The 19,056-nt window shown below is 40.7% G+C and overlaps 2 protein-coding genes across 13 annotated transcripts in view; one reads left to right on the top strand and one right to left on the bottom strand.

Moving 5' to 3' along the window:
* SH3D19 (SH3 domain containing 19) overlaps positions 1-19,056 on the top strand; it is a 180,400-nt gene that overhangs the window by 15,669 nt on the left and 145,675 nt on the right. The window lies entirely within an intron of this gene.
* Positions 530-17,452, bottom strand: PRSS48 (serine protease 48). The gene is made up of 5 exons (XM_082391588.1): positions 14,312-17,452; positions 14,012-14,060; positions 11,442-11,820; positions 10,708-10,787; positions 530-8,567 (listed from the first exon to the last, which is right to left on the bottom strand). The coding sequence occupies exons 1-5, from the start codon at positions 14,575-14,577 to the stop codon at positions 8,472-8,474; spliced, it is 870 nt and encodes a 289-aa protein (XP_082247714.1). The 5' UTR covers positions 14,578-17,452; the 3' UTR covers positions 530-8,471.

The raw sequence follows: 19,056 nt of genomic DNA, 5'->3' as shown, positions 1-19,056 counted from the left end.
GTATGTCCTTGATTTAATCTCTCTAGGTCTTAGATTCCTCATTGACAATATGAAGGATTTAGACCAGGGATCTGGAAACCATAGCCCTGTTGACCAAATCTGGCTCACTGCCTGTTTCTGTAAATAAAGTTTTATTGGAACACAGCCACGCTCATTCTTTTATATATTGTCTATGGCTGCTTTTGTGCCGTATATGCAGAGTTGAGTAGTTGCAACAGAGTCTGTGTGGCTTGTGAGCCTAAAATATTTACTGTTTATCCCTTAACAGAAGAAGTTTGCTGACTCCAGACTATCAGCTTTTCTTTCAGGTTAAAAATTCTCTGTTTCAGTTTTGGGATACTTGGGCCAACTATTTCTTTTTTCCCATCAGATTGCTTCGTAGCAGATCACCAGAAAAATTCAACTGGAGGAGGGGAAATACAAATCATACATTGTTATTTGTTAAACACCTATATCCATCATACGTCTGACATATTTTGTTAATGCTGTGGTTACAAACAACCTCTAAAGCTCGGTATCTTATGACAGGTATATTCAGCTGGTGAGCTGCAGCTCAGCCTCACTTGTCTTCTTCATTCTGGGATCCTGGCTGGAGGAGCAGTTCCTAACTGGGAAAAGGAGCAATGGACAAACGATGTGCCAGCTTTTAAAACTTCTGCTCAGAAGTGGCATATATTACTTCTACTCACATTTCTTTAGCCAACTGGATGTTAGTGGTCCAGGGAAGGACAATCCTTCTGTAGGACGCCCTGGTCCCTCGAGTGGGTGGCTCATCCTTCTGCAGGGAGAGCTGTGGAACACTGGGAACAGCGTCATCTACTTCAGCCTCCTTAAGGGTTCCCTGGTGCGAGCAGACTGAAACTAATGGCCAAAACTTGGTTTCAGAATTCTTTGTGTGTAATATTTTTCATGAACTCTCTGCAATTAACAAGTAACTAGAAATTGGCCCGTTGAGCTTTTGGAATATATTCTGAATCTCTCAATGTGCTTATTTAATAAATGCTCATTGTAAGAATGTAATATCTGTTTGGATTTCTCTTTTATAGACTCCTGATGTCTTTAACTTATAATTCTCACCCCCAAGCTATCTTCTCCAGGGTTCCATATAATGACACAACTCAAGTTGCCCCAGCCAGAAACCTGGGTGAAGTTCTTAACTTCGTCCCTCCCCATGATTACTTATATCTAACCAGTCAGTTACCAGAGTCTATTGAATACATCCCCTAGGTAGCCCTTGACTAAGTCCTCTTGCCTCCATCCTCATTGCTACCATCCTTGTCCAGGCATCTCTCACCATTCACAACAGCCTTGTAACTAACTAGCCTTTCTACCTCCTGACTTGCTTGTCTGTAATCCATTGTCTACACAGCCACTGAAGTGATTTTTCTAAAATGCAAACTGATCATGTTATTCTGCATTAAAACCTTTCAACGCCTTATTTAATCTTCCCCTTAAATAAGCTCAAATTTCTTAGCATGGCCTTGAACCTTTTTTTCCTTTATTTTTTTTTCTGGGAATTCCCAGGTCTGTCCTCTTATACTTAGCTTACATTCATGGCTGGAAAAATATAATCTTTCTTCTAGAAAGATTTTTCTAGAGCATATTTTATGAACTCACATAGTATTTGGTAGATGTTTTTCACTTGTAGAGATTCAAACACTTGATAGAAAGCATTGTGCAAAGCTGACTGTGTGCAGTATTGAGGATTCTCCTGTCCTGATGCTCAGTGGATTGCTCCTTCTTGGAAGGGCTTGGATAAGCCAGATCGGCTCCAAAGAAAGGCGGGTTGACACTGTTTTGTTTTACTTTCTTTGTGACCTGTTTTTAGAAGTTTAAAATGTGCCCATTTTGGAACTGGTCATTTATTGGCCCTCTTTAAGTGAGCTAACATATTTTTCCTTATGATACCAACTCAGCAACTTCGGACAAAAAGAATGTGAAGCAAATGCAGTTTTAAAAAATACTATCTCCTCTAGGTCTTTCATGTTAGCTCTCTGTTTCAGAAATAAAAATAGCTTCATTGAACTCATAGGGGGATAGGAGAAATCCAAATACTTGCCTTTGAAGATGCTCTAGTGATTTTAATTTTTCAGGCAAAAGTGTTTTCATTATTTAAAATTCATTGACACAAAATTTCTTTGATCAACCAACTGCTATCCTTCTTTTTATCTAGCCTAGTTATGTGGAATTTTTAATAGAAGGAATCGAAAGTCTCAACTCTGAAGCTTTGCAATTGTTGTAACCAGCTTTCTGTTATCATAAGCTAATTTTAAAAAACAAGCTTAATCAAAGAAAAAAGCAAGGTTAAAAAAACCTGTATATCTGTATAAACATTTAAAAAGGTGTCAGAGGTATGTTGGCCACATCTTTAAGCAAGAGAAGAACATGTAAAGGGTGATAGTGATGAACACAGCCGGTAGGTACATGGGGATTTGAACTTCCTATGTTAGATATTTCTGTAACATTGTGGGGTTTTTTTTAATAAGCAGAATTAGGAAAAAGAATATTTTTTAAAAGATTTTTTTTTTTAAATGAAGAGTTACTTGGCTTCCTCCTCCTTAGGGAGGGAACAACCATCAGAGTTAGAACAGGCTGCTTTGTGATTACTTACACTATTCTAGAGGTTCCACGAATGTAGAGATTCTTGACCATCTTGAAATTTCATGAAAAAATGTTGTGTTGTGCATGAGTGCTTTTTGGGATGCAGGGTTAGAGTAATGTGGGAAAGAGGGTCCATAATTCAACCAGATTCTTCTGGTTTTTTTTCTCTAGTCCTGCCCTCTCTGAGCTCCAGACTGCCTCCTCAACATCTCTACTTGTATGTCTAATAGACATCTCAAATCTAACATGTATGTATGTTTCCCATTGCTGCTGTAACAAATTGCTACAAATTGTCCTACAGTTCTGGAGGCCAGCAGTCTGGAATCAGTTTCACTGGGCTAAAATCAAGGTGTTGGTAGGGCTGCATTTTATCTCCAGGCCTAAGGGAGAATCATGTTTGCCTTTTTAAAATTTCTGTAGGCCAGCTGCACTCCTCGGCTTGTGGCCCCTTGCTCCATCCTCAAAGCCAGCAGCATAGCATCTTTGTTCTTCTCTTCCTTCTGCTTCCATCTTTCTGCATAGTCTCAAAACATCTCTGACTCTGACTCTCCTGCATTCCTCTTTAAAAAGATTTGTGATTATATTGGGCCCAGCCATAATCCAGGATAATGTCCAAATCTCAAAATACTTAATCATATGTGCAGAGTTGCTTTTACCGGGTAATGTAACATATTCACAGGTTTGGGGATTAGACAGGGACATCCTTGGGGGCCATTATTCAGCCTATCACTGCATTTGATAGCCCAGCAAACTGTTCCTCCTCCAGCCTTCCTCATTTCATTTAATAGTATGGCCATTCTCAGGCCACTAACCTAGCAGTCATTCTTGATTTCTCTTTTCAAATCTTTATCTTTCCCATCCTCCTATTCCAATTACCACCCTCACTCCCATCACTCACATCCAATCCATCGAATCACATCTGGATCCAATCAAAATGTTATCACAGTCCTACCCAACTGTGTCTAGAATCTGTCCTCTTCTCACTAATTTCCACTAAAATCAGGATGCCTTTAGCATTTTGGAGCCTTAAGGCCTCATCCCATCCTATTCTTTTCACTCCTGGGTGTTAATTATCAAAGTTAATTATGGTACAGGGCAGTGTGGGCTAGGTGTCATAAGAGTGGCACAAAGAGCCACCGGACTAGACCTCAGTCACTTTATTCCAACCACATGGAGATGGGAAGTGAAGACTTACATGGTAGAAGACACTGTGGAGAGAATTTGGGTTGGTTGAGGATAATTATCCTGGAAAGCAATTAGAATTTTCCATTAAAGATTTCAGTCTTTTTTTATTCTTATGACAGTGAACATTTCCTCTCAATTATTGATTGTAAGGAATAAAATTAATCTCTGGTTATTTTGAATGACTCCTTCCCTTCCCTTCCTTCCTGAAGAAGGATCATGTTTAACAGAATTCTCAGGCAACTGATTTCTAGTATGTAAACTGTACGTAGTCAAATTTGGTGTAGAGAATATTATAGCTTCAGAATGAAACCAAGCATCTGAAAAGGTAAAATACCCATTGTTGAAATAATGTAAAAATAAAGCTTCCACATTTTATTATTATTCTGAATCCTTTTTCTGTAATATTGCCACATGTTGGGGGTGACTTTACAGTTTAATGAAATAAAGAAAAAAATGGGTGATTACTTGAAATAGTCTATTTGTTATATAAATAGAAGATCTGGAAATAACTATATTTCCTCACTTTTGGGGGGAAAAAAGTTCTGGTTGGATTTCAGCAGCCTTAGTGTATAGCTTTATTTATTAAATGTGACCTTAGCAAATCCAACCTTAATTAAAATTCCTCAGGACAAGAAAATGAAAATTGGAGCATATTAAAGCAGATATTCCAAGGAATAAAGTATTCTGCAAATTAAAATAGATTTTTAAGGCAGAAAGGCTATTGAGCCCACCTCCAAAATAAGATGTAAAGTTGTTCCTATTAATTTTCTCCTCATTTGGTCAGTGGTGGTGTGGACTAAATTCGTTACCAGTAAGTGTGACATTTTAGTTCTGTGAATACAAATGTTTATTGATTTTTTGGTCCGCCAGTCATGTGTTACCAGTTGCTGTACTCATATATTGGGTTAAGCTTTATATTTTGTGTTTTAGCAATGGAAACAGAAAATGTATGTAGTTAGTTTGAGCCTTTTCTTGAAATACAATCACAAGAATTATTTAGAAGATCTTTAGAAAGCCCTAAATACACCATAGACTAGTTGTTTTTTGTATAAGCAGGAAAAAAACTTCCCTGCTCAGTTTTTAAAAAAACACTTTATTGAGATATAATTCGCATACCGTATACTTCACCCATTCCCTGTTAGTTTTTAAAACCATTTCCTAGGGTCTTTTCAGTGTGTTTTTCAGATATTCACTGCCTCCTTTTCTAATCAAGAGATTGATTAGGTTGAGGTATACAAGAGAAGGGCATTCCAGGTATAGAGGACAGATTTAAATAAGGCCTTGAGGTGGAAATGGGAGGAAGGAATGAGAAGAATATTGCTCTGGGTAAGAAGGGAAAAAACAAATAGGAAGTAAGGTAGGTGTCTTAGTGATGAATTATAAAGTAGATGGTAAAAAACTTGGGCTTGTGCCTTTCTTCACCTTGGTTCACGGGGCCTTATTATAAGGGTGGTGCAGGTAGGGGACAGGGAAAACAAGAAACAGCCCACAGCCTCCTGGAATCGAACCTTCCTCACTGATGTTCAGGTGCCGTAGTCCTCTAGTGTTTTGCTTGTTAGCTGACTAGGGTTGATTGTCTTTCTCTCTGCTTCTTGTCTAATTCTGCTACCATCCAGCTCCCCTGTCTACCATCCTAGCTCCCTCACAGCCTCTGCGGACTCCCATGAGCAGTGGTGTGGGACCTTCTGTTCTTCTATTCTTTGATCATTCCCCTGCTCTCAGCCCTCAATACCTTCCCATCCCACTGAGAATGCGATTCAGAGCCCTTACTGCGGCTCCTAGGGCACTGCTCCCCCTCTGCTCCCAATTCCCAGCCCTGTCCCCCCACTTCCGCTCAGCAGTGACCTCTGTTCTAACTCACACGCACACAGCCGTGTGCTAACTCATCCTCCCACCTCAGGACCTTTGTACTTGCTGTTCTGTCTACCTGGAAGGTTCTTAGGTATTTGTTTTGCTTCCCTCCTTCATGCGGGCCTTTGTAAATGTCACCTCCTTAGAGAAACTTCCTTGACCACCCGACCTAAAGTGGAGTCCCCCACCCTGATACCTTATCTGCTGCTTCTGTGTTACCTTCCTTTATCAGACTTTCTTGTACTTGGCATTATAATAAACATTTACAGTTGGCACTCCATAACCAGTGCTTTGCATCTGTGGGATTGGTTGAATCCACGAACGTGGAACCCACAGATTTGGAGGGTCAGCTTACTATGCCATTTTATATAAGGAACTTGAGCATCTGCAGATTTTGGTATCCCTGGAGGTACTGGAACAAACCCCAGTGGCTACTGAGAGAGGACTGTATTTTGCATTTGGTTACTGTCTCTCTCCTCCACTGGAATGTACACTCCTTGAAGGCAGGCTTGGTGCATTGTATATGTTGCGGTATCCTCAGTACCTAGAACATGCCTGGAACGTGGTGGGCACTTAATATTGTTGATTGCACACTGACATACTCTAGGGCCCATTTTCAGACTTCCCATGAGAAGGGGTCTGTTGGGCTGTCCAGTATTTAGTGCATCTGTTGGGTAAGATGTTAGGCCAACCTGCCCCCCTACCCGCTAGGCAGCTCTTACGTCAAGAGCTCATCCCTAGTAAGTCCAGCCAGTAGTGGTCAGGTCTTGTGGTCAGTGGTGAGGTCATGTGGTCTTCTTCTATAGTTATCCCTTTCTTCCCACTTGAATGGCCTTGTCGCTCCAAAAGGTTTACGTTTCAACTCTTGGTTCAGGAGAAGAATATTGTCAGATTCCCATGCTGTGGAACAGTTGCTTCCTAAGGGTCTGGAGGAATGATAGGAAGCAGTGTTTTGGCTTCCTTGACCTTCTTTATGGCCCCTTGCCGTGTCATTCTGGCTCATACATTTGTGTGTTTTCTCTTCCTATTTGTTCTTCTCCAGTTCTTGATTTTAGTCTGTCCTTTCTCCTCCATTTTCCTTTCTTGCCCCTCCTTTCTCTTTTTCTTTTCTCTCAGCTGCCATTTTGCTTTGCCCTCTGTATCATTCCAGAGCTTGCTTAGCTTGAGTTATTGTCTCTGAGAAAGATTTCAGTTCACCTGCTTTGTGTACTGTTTGTTCCTTTGTGCCTTATAGGTGGAGAGAGGTAAGAAAGAGAATGGGGCCAAAACATTCTTTCCTTCATCCTTTTATTTAACCTGTACTTGAAAACCTACTTTGTGTAAGACATTGTGCCAGGTTCTGGGCTACCTCAGTAAACAAAAGGTCCTTAGTTGGGGAGACAGAGAGATTGTGTGTTTATTTCTCATTCATTCATTCACTCATTCAACAAATACTTATTGAGACTGGAATATAGTGGTTGGCAAAAGCAAAAATTCTTCCTCTCGTGGACGTCATTGCATTTTGGTAAGACAGACATACATTAATTAGACAGTTACACAAATGAATGTTAAATTACACCTGTGTTGAGTCCTATCAAGGAGGACACCGTATTGCGAGACTGTATATTGGGGGGATTTGTTCTCGTCAGGAGAGCTGGGAACAGCTTCCTTGAGGAAGTGAAGAGTGAACTGAGATCAGTAAGACTTAACCACGCAAAGACAGCGGGGAAGAGGAAATAGCAGATACAGAGGTCTGGTGCTGAGAAGGGGCTTCTGGAGCATCTGAGGAAGTGAGAGTGTAGAGAGCAGGTGGGGTGAGGCCAGATGAGGCTGACGAGGCAGCCTGGGATGAGATCCAGCAGGGCTTTGTAGGTCCTGCTAAGGACTTTGGTTCTTATTCTTTGAGCAATGGGATGCCTTTGAAGTGTGGTAAACAGGAGAAAGGAGGAGAAAAGCATTTTAAAAATCTTTATTTTTAAAACACTAGTCTGAATTCTGTGGAGAACAAATGCACTTGAGCATAGGTGTGAGTGACGGTAAGGACGTGGGAACAGCAGTTGGGAGGCTGTAGTGGCAGCCTAGAGGAGAGGGGAGGTTCAGGGTTAGCAAGGACTTTAACTTTCCAAACCTACCCTCACTTCCTGTTAAATGTATTTATTTAATCCAAAAACATTGTTTTTGAAAGTTGACTTACCCCAAAAGACACAGATGCAACAAAACTTAAATTCATTCAAATGAGAAATGAAGGATGATTGAAATAAAAAGGAGTATGAGTAGAATTATATACCAGATAGTATAGGATAAAGATAATGACTGAAATCATGTATAAAACTCAGCTCTGACCTCCTGAAGCCTAGACAGAAAAGGAAATAGTATAGGTCACATGATTGTTCAACAAAAAGAAGCATGCTAGTTAAGCAAGGGAAATAATCTTTTCCTTATAAACATTTAAAGTACTTTATTAAGAAGTAAAATTAACCTGGATAGGTCCAGATTATTGAAACCCAAAACCTCAGCTCTTGAGATTATTGCATTAATCCATTTTTGGTGGTAGGTATTTCAAAACGTAAACATTTCAGAAATACTCAGAGCTGAACTACATACATGGGTTTCTTATTTACGCCTTGTTACAGAGGGGAAGCACAAAGAGCAGAGAAAGTAGAGAAAGATAGACCAGGTAAGATGCTCATAATGCAACCTATGGGCACGAAGTAAACCCTTAATGTACTTTCTTGAGGACCTTCCCATTTGCCTTCCCAGATACTTTTTTTGTTGCCTTCTTCTGTCACCATTTCATTTGTGTCTGTAAATACTTCTTCATGGAAGGCATCCTTCCTGCCTTGCAAGACGCATAGTCAGGGACAAAGACCACATCCTGTTCCCCAGCTTGACAATCCTATCTGGATCCATATACCATCAATATGACATGACAGAGGCCCTCCAGAATCACCCTAAGGAAGAGATAAAGGTCATGAGCATAGTGAAGAAGGACCATGAAGAGGAGAGTGGTCACAGGGGTGGAGGTTCCTTCGAATGGGGCAGTGGAGCCCATGGAGCTGTAAAAATCCGGAGGGAGCTGGACTTCCCACTGACATGGAAATTTAGAATCATAGAATCTGAAATTGGCAGAGACCTTAGCTAAATATATCAGTAGTTTCAAAATACTCGTCTGTGATCGAAAAGAAATAAATATGATGAGTTTTTCACTAAATTCATTCAGTTGAATGAACTGTCCTTATTTTTCTATTTTTAGGTTCTTATTGCCTTTTTTAGTGTTAAGATAATGCTTTCTTATATAAAATGGTGGTGATAGTAGTTGGTGATGTATCTCTCAATCTTGCTATTTTTTGGTAACAGCTTTATTGAGATATAATTCACATACTGTACAATTCACCCATTTAAAGTTCAGTTTTAGTATATTCACAGTGTTGCTCAACCATTACCACAACCCATTTTTGTCACCCCCCAAAAAAACTCCATACCCTTTAGCAGTCACCCTCATTTCCTCCCATTCCTTCCAGCCCTAGGCCAACCAGTTACCTACTTTCTGCCTCTGTGAATTTGCATATTATGGATATTTTGTATAAATGAAACTATATATGACCTTTTATGTCTGGCCTCTTCCACTTAGTGTACTGTTTTCAAGGTTCATCCATGTTATGTCAATAGCATGTGTAAGTACTCTGTTCCTTTTTATGGCTGAATAATATTCCATTATATTGACATACCACATTTTGTTATCATCAGTTGATGGTCAGTTGGGTTGTTTTCACTTTTTGGCTGTTATAAATAATGCTGCAATGAATATTCATGTACAGATTTTTATATGGATGTATTTTTCATTTCTCTTGGGATGTATACTTAGGAGTGGAATTCCTGGATCATATGGTAAGTCCATACTTAACCTTTTGAGGTTTTCCAGAGTGGCTGCACCATCTTACATTCTCACTAGGTACGTGAAGATTCCAATTTCTCCACATTCCTTGCCAACTCTTGTTATTATCTATCGATTATATCCATCCTCCTGGGTGTGAAGTTGTGTCTCGTTGTTTGATTTGTAAATAATGAATATACAGACAGGAAATTTTGGCAGAGATATAGAAAAATGCGTGTGAGAGAGAGAGAGAGAGAGAGGGAGGGAGGGAAGGAGGAAGTAAAACCCAAGTGGTCATTCTAGAACTAAAAAATAAAATATCTGAAATAAAAATTTCACTAGATGAACTTAACAGTAAAATGTAGATGGCAGGAGAAAGAAGCAATGATTCTGAATATAGATTAATTTAAACTATCCAATTTGAAAAACAGAAAAAGGTAAAAATAAAATATCAGGGACTTGTGTGAAAATATCAAAAGTTGTAACTTACAAATTTTCTGTTTCACCCAGAAGGGGAAAAGAGAGAAATGAGGCAGAATAATAGTTAAAGTAATTAGGAATGAAAATTTCCCAAGTTTTGATGAAAGGTAAAAGAGTAGATTAAAAAAACACGTCAGTGAATCCCAAATAGGATAAAGACAAAGACAGTCATACCAAGGACATGGCATTCAAACTTCTAACAATCAAATATGAAGGAAAATGTATTGAAAGCCGCCAGAACAAAACACATCACACCCAGTGGAGGAAGACACAAATGATTGCTGAATTTTCATCAGACAGTTATGATCAGGAGACAATGGAATGACATCTTTTAAGTGTACAATGAAATGTTTCTTACTTCAAAAAATTAAAAACTTGGCACTTCTATGTCAACCTCTTAATATATTTATAAAAACATATGAGACTGTGAAAATCCAAGCACCAGTGGTTAGCATTGCTCTAGATCAGTAGTTGAAGAGATTAAATTAATAGATAAAGGTTAAGTGACTTATCCAGGTTAACACAAGAATTATTGTCAGAACATTTGTCTCCTGATTCCCAATTCACTGTTGTTTACAGATGGGCAAACCTGGATCCAAATTAAGATGTCATGTTAAAATAAAAAAATTTCAAGAGCAAACCCTGATCTGGCAAGTATCCTTTCTTTTCTCAAGATCACCAGCACAAATCATGCTTTCCTGGATGACCGGCTCTGTTTGTGGCAGTAGCTAACCCACCGGGTTGTAGATTTTTTCGCAATGCTGGTGTTCAGTGATGGGTATTTCTGCTTCTTGGCGGATGGTAGGGTAGTCAGAATCTGTAGAGATAAATAGGAGTGAAAGGAAAAGCAGCCTGGAAAGGTACAGGGACAACATTCAGTCCTGATATGCAGACATCTCTGAATGGGAATCCAAAAGCAGAACACAGTCACTTTCCAATCGTGTTGGCTAATGGAAGAGTTTTTTTGGTACATTTAATCTAAAACAATGGATAATTCAAAATTCTATTTGTTTGGGGCTTTTCTAATGTGCCACGCGGGGCATTCCTAATGTTCTAAATAAAGAGAAGTGCTGATATATTTTGATTAAGTAAAGATGTGAGTATTCTACAGTATTCTAAAACTTTTTCCTTTCTCATTTTTCTGCTCCCAGATCATTTCCTGTCTTTACTCTATCCTGGGAAAGAGTTGACACAACACAACACTTTAAAAACAGATTTAAAGTACTAGACTCTTTCCAACCTTACATCAGGCTTGTTAACCTCTGTTTCAGAGAGGTAATTGTGTGTTTAGATTGTTAGTATTAAAAAATAAATAAATAAATTGTTAGTATCTTTTCTTGCTGCTATAGCTAGACTCTAGGCAGGATATAAGAGTAAATAAACATATAAATAAGCAAACATTTTATTTGAAGACTTTCAGATAGTGTCTGGTTTTGTTGAAAATATTTGCCGTAGTAATGAAATGCCTAGAATATGACTATTCTGGAATGGGTACAAGAAGGTGATGTATAAAACAACCCCTTTCTCTTCTCATTCTCACCTTCATCTTCTGCTTTTCCCCATCCAGTCACCCAGCAAGAGTCTGGAATTGTCCACTGCTTTTTGACACTGGACAAGCAAATGGGCAGGATGGAAGAACTGTAGGTGACTCTAGAGAACTGCCTCAACAAGGCAATGTCTGCAGTGGTACCGTGGTGTTTGGGATGGATGACAATTCGGAACACATGATACTTCACACCTGTATTTGAATGGCCTATGTCAATTGATCCCAGCCACACAGTATATAAGAAAGGAATCCAGTGCCTAAGGGGAAGAGAAAGAGGAGAATAAAAGTGGAGCATGCTTTTGTGCTACAGCTGGGTCAGAACAAGCTGCCTGTGTGTAGCACTAAGTCTTTAAGTAAGAAAGGAGGGTAACAGACTTGGAATTAACCAGGCTGCTTCCAACTTGGCATAGGGTTGGTTTGTCTTCTTTTCTCCTTCCCTCACTCCCTGATCACTCTTTCTTTTGTTGTCTGCTGTTTCTGTGGTCTCCTTTTATAGGATTATGGCCAGAGTTTTGTCCTGTATTTTTTTCCCTGGTTCTCTTATTCACCTCTACTATTCTCCGTGGTTTCATTGTTGTTTTATTTTCACTTTTGAGTTCTGAGCAGTAGACCTTTATTTCTAAATTAAAAAATTAAAGCAAAATATAACCACCAAAGTTCATATATGATATATATGTAATTTAAATGTTCAGTAGTTTGATCAGATTTACAAAATAAATAAATAACAGAAGTTCTCTGCCCTACTGCCCTCAATTCATGCTATCCAAAGGCAATCACTTTCAACTCTTAGCTCTTTTAGCATTTTCCCTAGTGTTTTCAAGAAACCCTATATATTGCCATTAATTTTTTTCTTTCAGTTTTAGAATATTGTATTCCTCCTGTAGAAGGTGAGGATTGACCCAACAATTACTGCCAACTCCCCACTTCCTTTTCACCATCCTCCTCATCCAATATAACTTTTTGTTAGATCAGTATTTAGTATGTATGTTCTTGTGACTATGAAAACATTATTCACTATGAGGCCATATTGAGTACCATAATGAGATTTCTTGCAAAACTTTTTGCTTCTCCTGGAATTAATAATGTGGTCTCACTTCTTTGTTTTTTAAGTTTTCTATGTACCTATCACTGACTCATTATTTGTTACCCAAACTGTCTACCAGAAGTATATATCTCTCAATATGTTGACACCTGTTAGGCTTTTTATCAATACGATCCTTTTTAAAAAAAATTAATTAATTAATTATTTTGGCTGTGTTGGGTCTTCGTTGCTGCATGCGGGCTTTCTCTAGTTGCAGTGAGCAGGGGCTACTCTTCGTTGTGGTGCGCAGGCTTCTTATTGCAGTGGCTTCTCTTGTCGCAGAGCATGGGTTCTAGGCGTGCAGGCTTCAGTAGTTGTGGCACACAGGCTTAGTAGTTGTGGCTCGTGGGCTCTAGAGTGCAGGCTCACTAGTTGTGGCGCATGGGCTTAGTTGCTCTGTGGTATGTAGGATCTTCCTGGACCAGGGCTCGAACCCATGTCCCCTGCATTGGCAGGCAGATTCTTAACTACTGCGCCACCAGGGAAGTCTTTTTTTTTTTTTTAAGCCCTCTGCCCTCTAACTCCAACCTTGGTACTTTTCTTTATGATTTTCTTGAGAGTTTTCTTCTGTGTTGTATTCTGTTTTTTCTGGATCCCATGTTTTCCTGTCCCCGCCCCACCCTTTATTTTGGTGAAGCGCATTCTCCTTTGGCTTCCTGAGAAAATGTGCATGAGGGGTAATATTTTTTCTGCTTTGTATATTTGAAAATGTCTTATTTCTATCCCACACTTGATTGATCATTTGTAAATATGAGCAGAATTCTAAGTTGGAATTCTCTCAGCATTTTGAAGTTATTACTCTATTTTCTTTGAGCTTTCAGTTTGTTATTGAAAAGTCCTGTTGGTTTTTTTTTTTTTTTAATAAATTTATTTATTTATTTATTTATTTATTTATTTTTGGCTGTGTTGGGTTTTCGTTTCTGTGTGAGGGCTTTCTCTAGTTGCAGCGAGTGGGGGCCACTCTTCATCGCGGTGCGCGGGCCTCTCACTATCGCGGCCTCTCTTGTTGCGGAGCACAGGCTCCAGACGCGCAGGCTCCGTAGTTGTGGCTCACGGGCCCAGTTGCTCCGCGGCATGTGGGACCCTCCCAGACCAGGGCTCGAACCCGTGTCCCCTGCATTGGCAGGCAGATTCTCAACCACTGCACCACCAGGGAAGCCCCAGTCCTGTTGTTTTGATTTCTGGATATATGTCATCTCCTGTGGCATAACAAGTTACCACAAAGCTTAGAGGCTTAGAACAGCAAACATTTCACAGTTTCTGTGGATTAGGATCTGGGTGCCTCTGACCAGGCTGCCCTCAGGGTGGGCTGCAGTGTCATCTCAAGGCCCGACTCAGGAGGGTCTGTCACGTCTTCATTAGCTGTTGGCTGGAGACATCAGTTTTACATGTGCCTCTCTCTACAGCTACTCACCACATGGTACCTTGCTTCTCTCAGAGATTGTGTTTGTGACCCAAAGCAGCTTAAGACAAAATTCCCTGACTGGTGTTTAGGAAGTGATGTGGTGAAAAGTAAGCAAAGCTTCTAACATAGTGACTATTTTCATCATTTTTTTTTCTACCTCTATGCCCTGTCCCTAGTCCAAGATGACCTAGGTTTCCTTCTGCCTGTTCATCTTGGCACTTTCCTTAGTCTGTTGGCTCATTCATGAGTTCATTCAAATATTTATCGGGAACCTCTCTGTGTGCTAGGCACCAACCAGCTAGAACTCACCTGTGTAGGCAGTGTGCTGCTGTCAGTATCCACCTGTCACTGATGAGGGAAACTCCACAGACGTGGGACTCGCCCACGTGCAGGCTGACCTGCCAAGGCCAGTCCTCACCACCCACAATACGGCTTGAGTATACAGGTCGTCCGCACACTAGAGAAAGAGGAAAGAGAGAAGCATGGGAATCTGGTTGTGCTGTTCTCCTCATCCCCATCTTATCATCTCCAAACTCCCATCCACTCCTGGGACCTGAGTCCTCCCGAGCCTCCATACTCCATCCTATTCCAGTTCCAAGCCCAGCAGTCTTGGGCCCAAGGGGAGACCACTCACCTGACTGCAGAGATTTCCTTTGGAAAGAAAAGGATAGGCAAGACGCTAAAACAAGTACACCGTATCATTAGCATATAACAACACCTCTTATATCCAGATTCACTTAATAGAGAGGCTTTCTACCTACTTAAATTTCTCAGATTGGTGTTAAACACCAAAATTTTATAAATATCTACCCATTAGTGGTAATCTTGATAATTACATACTTACTTACCTAACTTTTTTAGCAGTATACATGGAACATAATTTAACTTTTACTTGATGATTCACGGCTGCCATCAGGAGTATCAAGCATGTGAGGTTGTAAATACATTAATGCCTTCAGATGATTTTGAGGTTTATAAGCTATTTACTTTTGTCATGTTTTCTTGAACTGAACTAGCATTTTGCAGTTTTGTATATCTTTCTTTCTTGCTACCTGTTATCTTTTTGCTGCTACCCGGCTTTTAAATCACTGTGGGCCAGAAAAATAAATGAACAAGCTTATTCCTGAAATCATTGACTGGCGTTTGTACTTCCAGTTCCCTCTGCCTGAAATGCTCTTTCCCTCAATCCTCTTAGCTAAATCACTCATCTCCTTCAAGTCTTTGCTCAAATAGCTTCTTCTTAGTGAAACCTTCCTTGACCACCCTATTTAAAGTGACAGTGTCCCTGTACCTTAGACGCCCCTCTCCGGTCACAGTATTTATTGCTTTCTAACCTGCCTTATAATTCACATATTTGATATGTGCATTGACTATAAGCCCCCCCAGGGGCAGGGATCTTTGTGTTTACTTCTATATCCATGAGCCTTGGACTGCTTGGGGCCTGGCACAGAGGGTCCCCTCAGGACTTTCGCAGGCCACACCATTCAGAAGTCACATCCCGTGGGTGGAGTGTCCTGTTACTCTATATGGTAACTTCTTGAGCCAAGAAACCTCTGCCTCCTCCTTTCCACTCCACCCCCAGCCTCAGGGGCTCGCCCAGCAGAAGGGGCAGCAGGAAGACGCAGCCCGCAGGGCCCATGTTTCTGTCCTCAGAGTCAGCACCTCCTGCTTTCTGGACTCAGGCTCCCAGGACGAGGCCAGCCGGGGAGCAGCCGGAGGAGAGGGGCAGGACCAGCTTCTCCTCCTAGCTGGATCCGTGGCTTCGCCCCCTCCTCTCCTTTGGCCCTCACCCTGGCCAGGCGCTGAAGGGACCAGACTTGAGAAATGCAGCTACAGGACCCAGGGGGAGGAGCTGGGGCTCGCGGTGCCCCCTGCTGTCCAGGGAGAGCAGGGTGTCTGAGGCTTCTGCCTCCAGGGCAGGTTGGAGGGTACAGAAAGGAATGGAACCCTGTCTCTGGCAAGGAAATGGAAGATGGGCAGGATTCTTCAGAAGCTAGAAATGAAAAAAGAGGAAATTAACCCAGTACCTGGCTAATTTTTTCTAATTTTTTTTGTCTTCATCTTCATTTACAGTGTTAGCCAGAGACCGTACTGCAAGTCAGATTTTCTGGGAAACAGACTCTAAGACAGAGATTTGTGTGCAAGAAGTTTGTTGGGGAGTAGTCTTAGGATGAACACCTCGAGGGGGGATGGAAGCAGGATTGGGCAGAGGGAGAGTTGATGTAATACATCTGCAACAGGGGCCTCAGCCTTTCCCAAAGGTTGCTCTGGAGCTGGGCTGGCCCTTCAAAGATGCCCTGAACTGAGGCTAGAAGGCTGAGCCCTTGGACTTCTGAATGACTGGGTGTAGGTTACCTGCAGGGGAGGGGGCATTACCTTGGGTGAGGCGGCTCTGGCAGCAGTTCTTGGAATTGGACTTGGCTTCGAACTGTCTGCAGCCAACACTCCTGGTTGCTAGGAAAGTGAACGCTTCAGTCCTGAAGGGGGGTCTGGGCCATGCAGCACAGCATCTGCTACAGAATTCTTCTCTGCGCCTTTTTTGTTTTCTGTACCCATAGTCTGTAGGGTAGTAGGTCTGTGGAGGCAGAATTCAGTGAAGTGTTAAAGCATGTTATTGCTGTCTTGCAGCTTAAAATTTGGGCAAGTTTGACAGAAACACATGAATAATTTAAAAAAAATAAGACCAGAAAATATAGCTGTTTGGGTAAGTGTTACTCAGTTACAAGCAACAGAGACTCAATGAAACTAGCTTAACCAGAGAGAGATTATTTTAAAGATATTGTCATGGGCTGCAACGTGTCTCCCCCCGCCCCAAATTTATGTGTTGTGGTTCTAACCCCCAGTACCTTAGAATGTGATCATGCTTAGAGATAGTGTCTCTAAAGAGGTAATTAAGGTAAAATGAGGTCATTAGGGTAGGCCTTAATCCAGTATGACTGATGTCCTTACAAGAAGAGGAAATTTGGACACATACAGAGGGAGAAGACGGCCATCTACAAGCCAAGAAAGCCTAGAACAGATCTTTGCCTCCCGTCCCTCTGGAGGAACCAACCATGCTGACACTTTGATCTCAGACTTCTCACCTCTGGAACTGTGAGAAAACACATTTCTGTTGTTTAAGCCCCCCCCCAGTCTGTGCTACTGTGTTACGGCAGCCTTAACAAACCAATACAGATATCTGAGGAACAGTAAGGAGAACAGAGTAGCAAGGACATCTGCAGCTATCCTAGGACAGACTGGAGACCAGAATGGGAGACTGGAGCTGCCAGGGGGCTCTGGATCCACGATGGCTCGAGAGCTCAGAGCAGCAGTTCGGCATCCTCACTCTGGTCCTCTGCCGTCAGGATGGCCCAGCACTTCCCATGTCTTTTCATTCTATCCCACTATAAACTACCCAAGTTTTTCCTTATTTTCAGTTCAAATTCTGCAGAATTTGAACAGATGATCTTTTCTTACCAGCCCTTAGGTACATGGCTGTGGACTAAGTGTCTCTGCAGTAAGTGCCCTTGTGCATGATGAGGATGAAAGAATATGGCCAGCTAAGCTGCAGGGACTGATGTGGTGGGGCAGATGCCACATTTGCTGTATCTCAGTACAGTAAGGTGTTTACTTCTTTCAATACATTTTTTCAGATTTTAGAAGTGAACACTTCAAAAAAAATTAATCTTCCATCTTCTTGTTTACTGACTGCCACAGCTGTCTTTTTCAGATTTAGTTGTCTTCATTTGTGACTGCTTGATGGGGGTGAAAATCTACTACTATTATATTTATGTTATCTCCTCCATACATTTTTAATGGTTTTTGTTTTATGCATCCTATGTTTTGTGTGTGTGTGGTTTATCCATTCATTCTGGTTATGTGTCCACCACTAGCTGCGCTTTTTATCATCATATGATGACCCTCTCGGTACTTTTCACCTTAATTTTTTCCTGAAATTAATATTGTAACCTGCAATTTTGTCCTGTTCATTTAATCAAAGAAAAGATTCCTTATTCGTATCACAATTGGTATTCCAATTAATTTATTGTATTCACAGGCAATTTTAACTATTTAGTCAACTTACTTAAATATAGCTTTTAAGAGTCAGACCTCAATTTGAGATTTGCCTTCGAGTCATGTTTGGAGTAAAGATCATCTTTTTTGCAAAGTTACTAAAGGTCTGAACAGGTCTTTCTGTTGATTTATCAAAGGAACAAAATTTGACCAGACACTCCTTTCCCTCTGAGGGTCCTGTGGTTGTCCTAGACCTTTGGACTTTTTTATATCCCTGGACAAATCTGCGGTCGCTGAAAACTCTTTACATATTAATTGGGTCATTCACACGATCTTTTTTCCCTTTTGCTTAAATGTTTTGTGAAAATGTATTTTTGGTTCTAATTTAGTTGGAAATAAACTTTATTGTAACTAAGATATGAGCTCCTTACTATTAAAATTGGAAGTAAAAGGAAAGAATTAAATAGCTATCTTGCTTTTCCTGTCCAAACTGTAGTTCAGGGTAACAAAACGGGCTTAGTTGATGAGGGAAGAATTTCAGCTAATAAATTCTTACTGGTTGGAGTGATAGAATTTGAAAGCAATATTTACAGCTCTTTATGAGATAATTGATTCAGGGGATGATTATCAGTAGTTGAAAGTTTTAGATGAAACAGCTCAGGCTGTTACTATTTGAATGCTCTGTTCAATCTTAACATCATGAAAAGTGGGTTAAGGCAGACATGAGCCTCCTGATGTGACGTAATGTGAAGGAATATCCAATGAAGTTTTCATGTCAAAAAAGTGAAACCTGAATCTCTAAAGCTACTTCCACTTATAGCAAATGCAGAGGATGAAGGAGTAAGTTAAATTACAAGGCCAAGGAAGTTAACAGTCACATCCAGAATGTGGGACATTTTATAAAACAACTAACACTGGTTTCTATAACAAGTCAATGGTATGAGGGTACAAAGGGAGGGAAACTCCTCTAGGTGAAAAGAAACGTAAGAGTCATAAGTGTGTGTGGCCCCTGTTTGGATCCTGATTTAGCAAATCAACTCTAAGAAGACATTTTGATACAA

The sequence above is a fragment of the Balaenoptera borealis genome (genome assembly GCF_965194805.1).
Source record: "Balaenoptera borealis genome assembly, chromosome: 4".
NCBI classification, from domain to species: domain Eukaryota; kingdom Metazoa; phylum Chordata; class Mammalia; order Artiodactyla; family Balaenopteridae; genus Balaenoptera; species Balaenoptera borealis.
Note: the sequence above shows the minus strand (reverse complement) of the source record. Positions and strands in the feature narration are given on the sequence as shown.

Bases quoted from the DNA above. Each gene is read 5' to 3' on its own strand.
- PRSS48 (XM_082391588.1), bottom strand. From the start codon at position 14,577: ATGGAGGCTCGGGAGGACTCAGGTCCCAGGAGTGGATGGGAGTTTGGA. The intron at 11,821-14,011 runs GTGAGTAGCTGT...ACCCAGCTGTAG, and splicing joins GAGAAGCAAGGTACCATGTG to CACAAAAGCATGCTCCACTT. The intron at 10,788-11,441 runs TCTAGGCATTTC...TTATCTCTACAG, and splicing joins CCATTCCAGAATAGTCATAT to ATTCTGACTACCCTACCATC.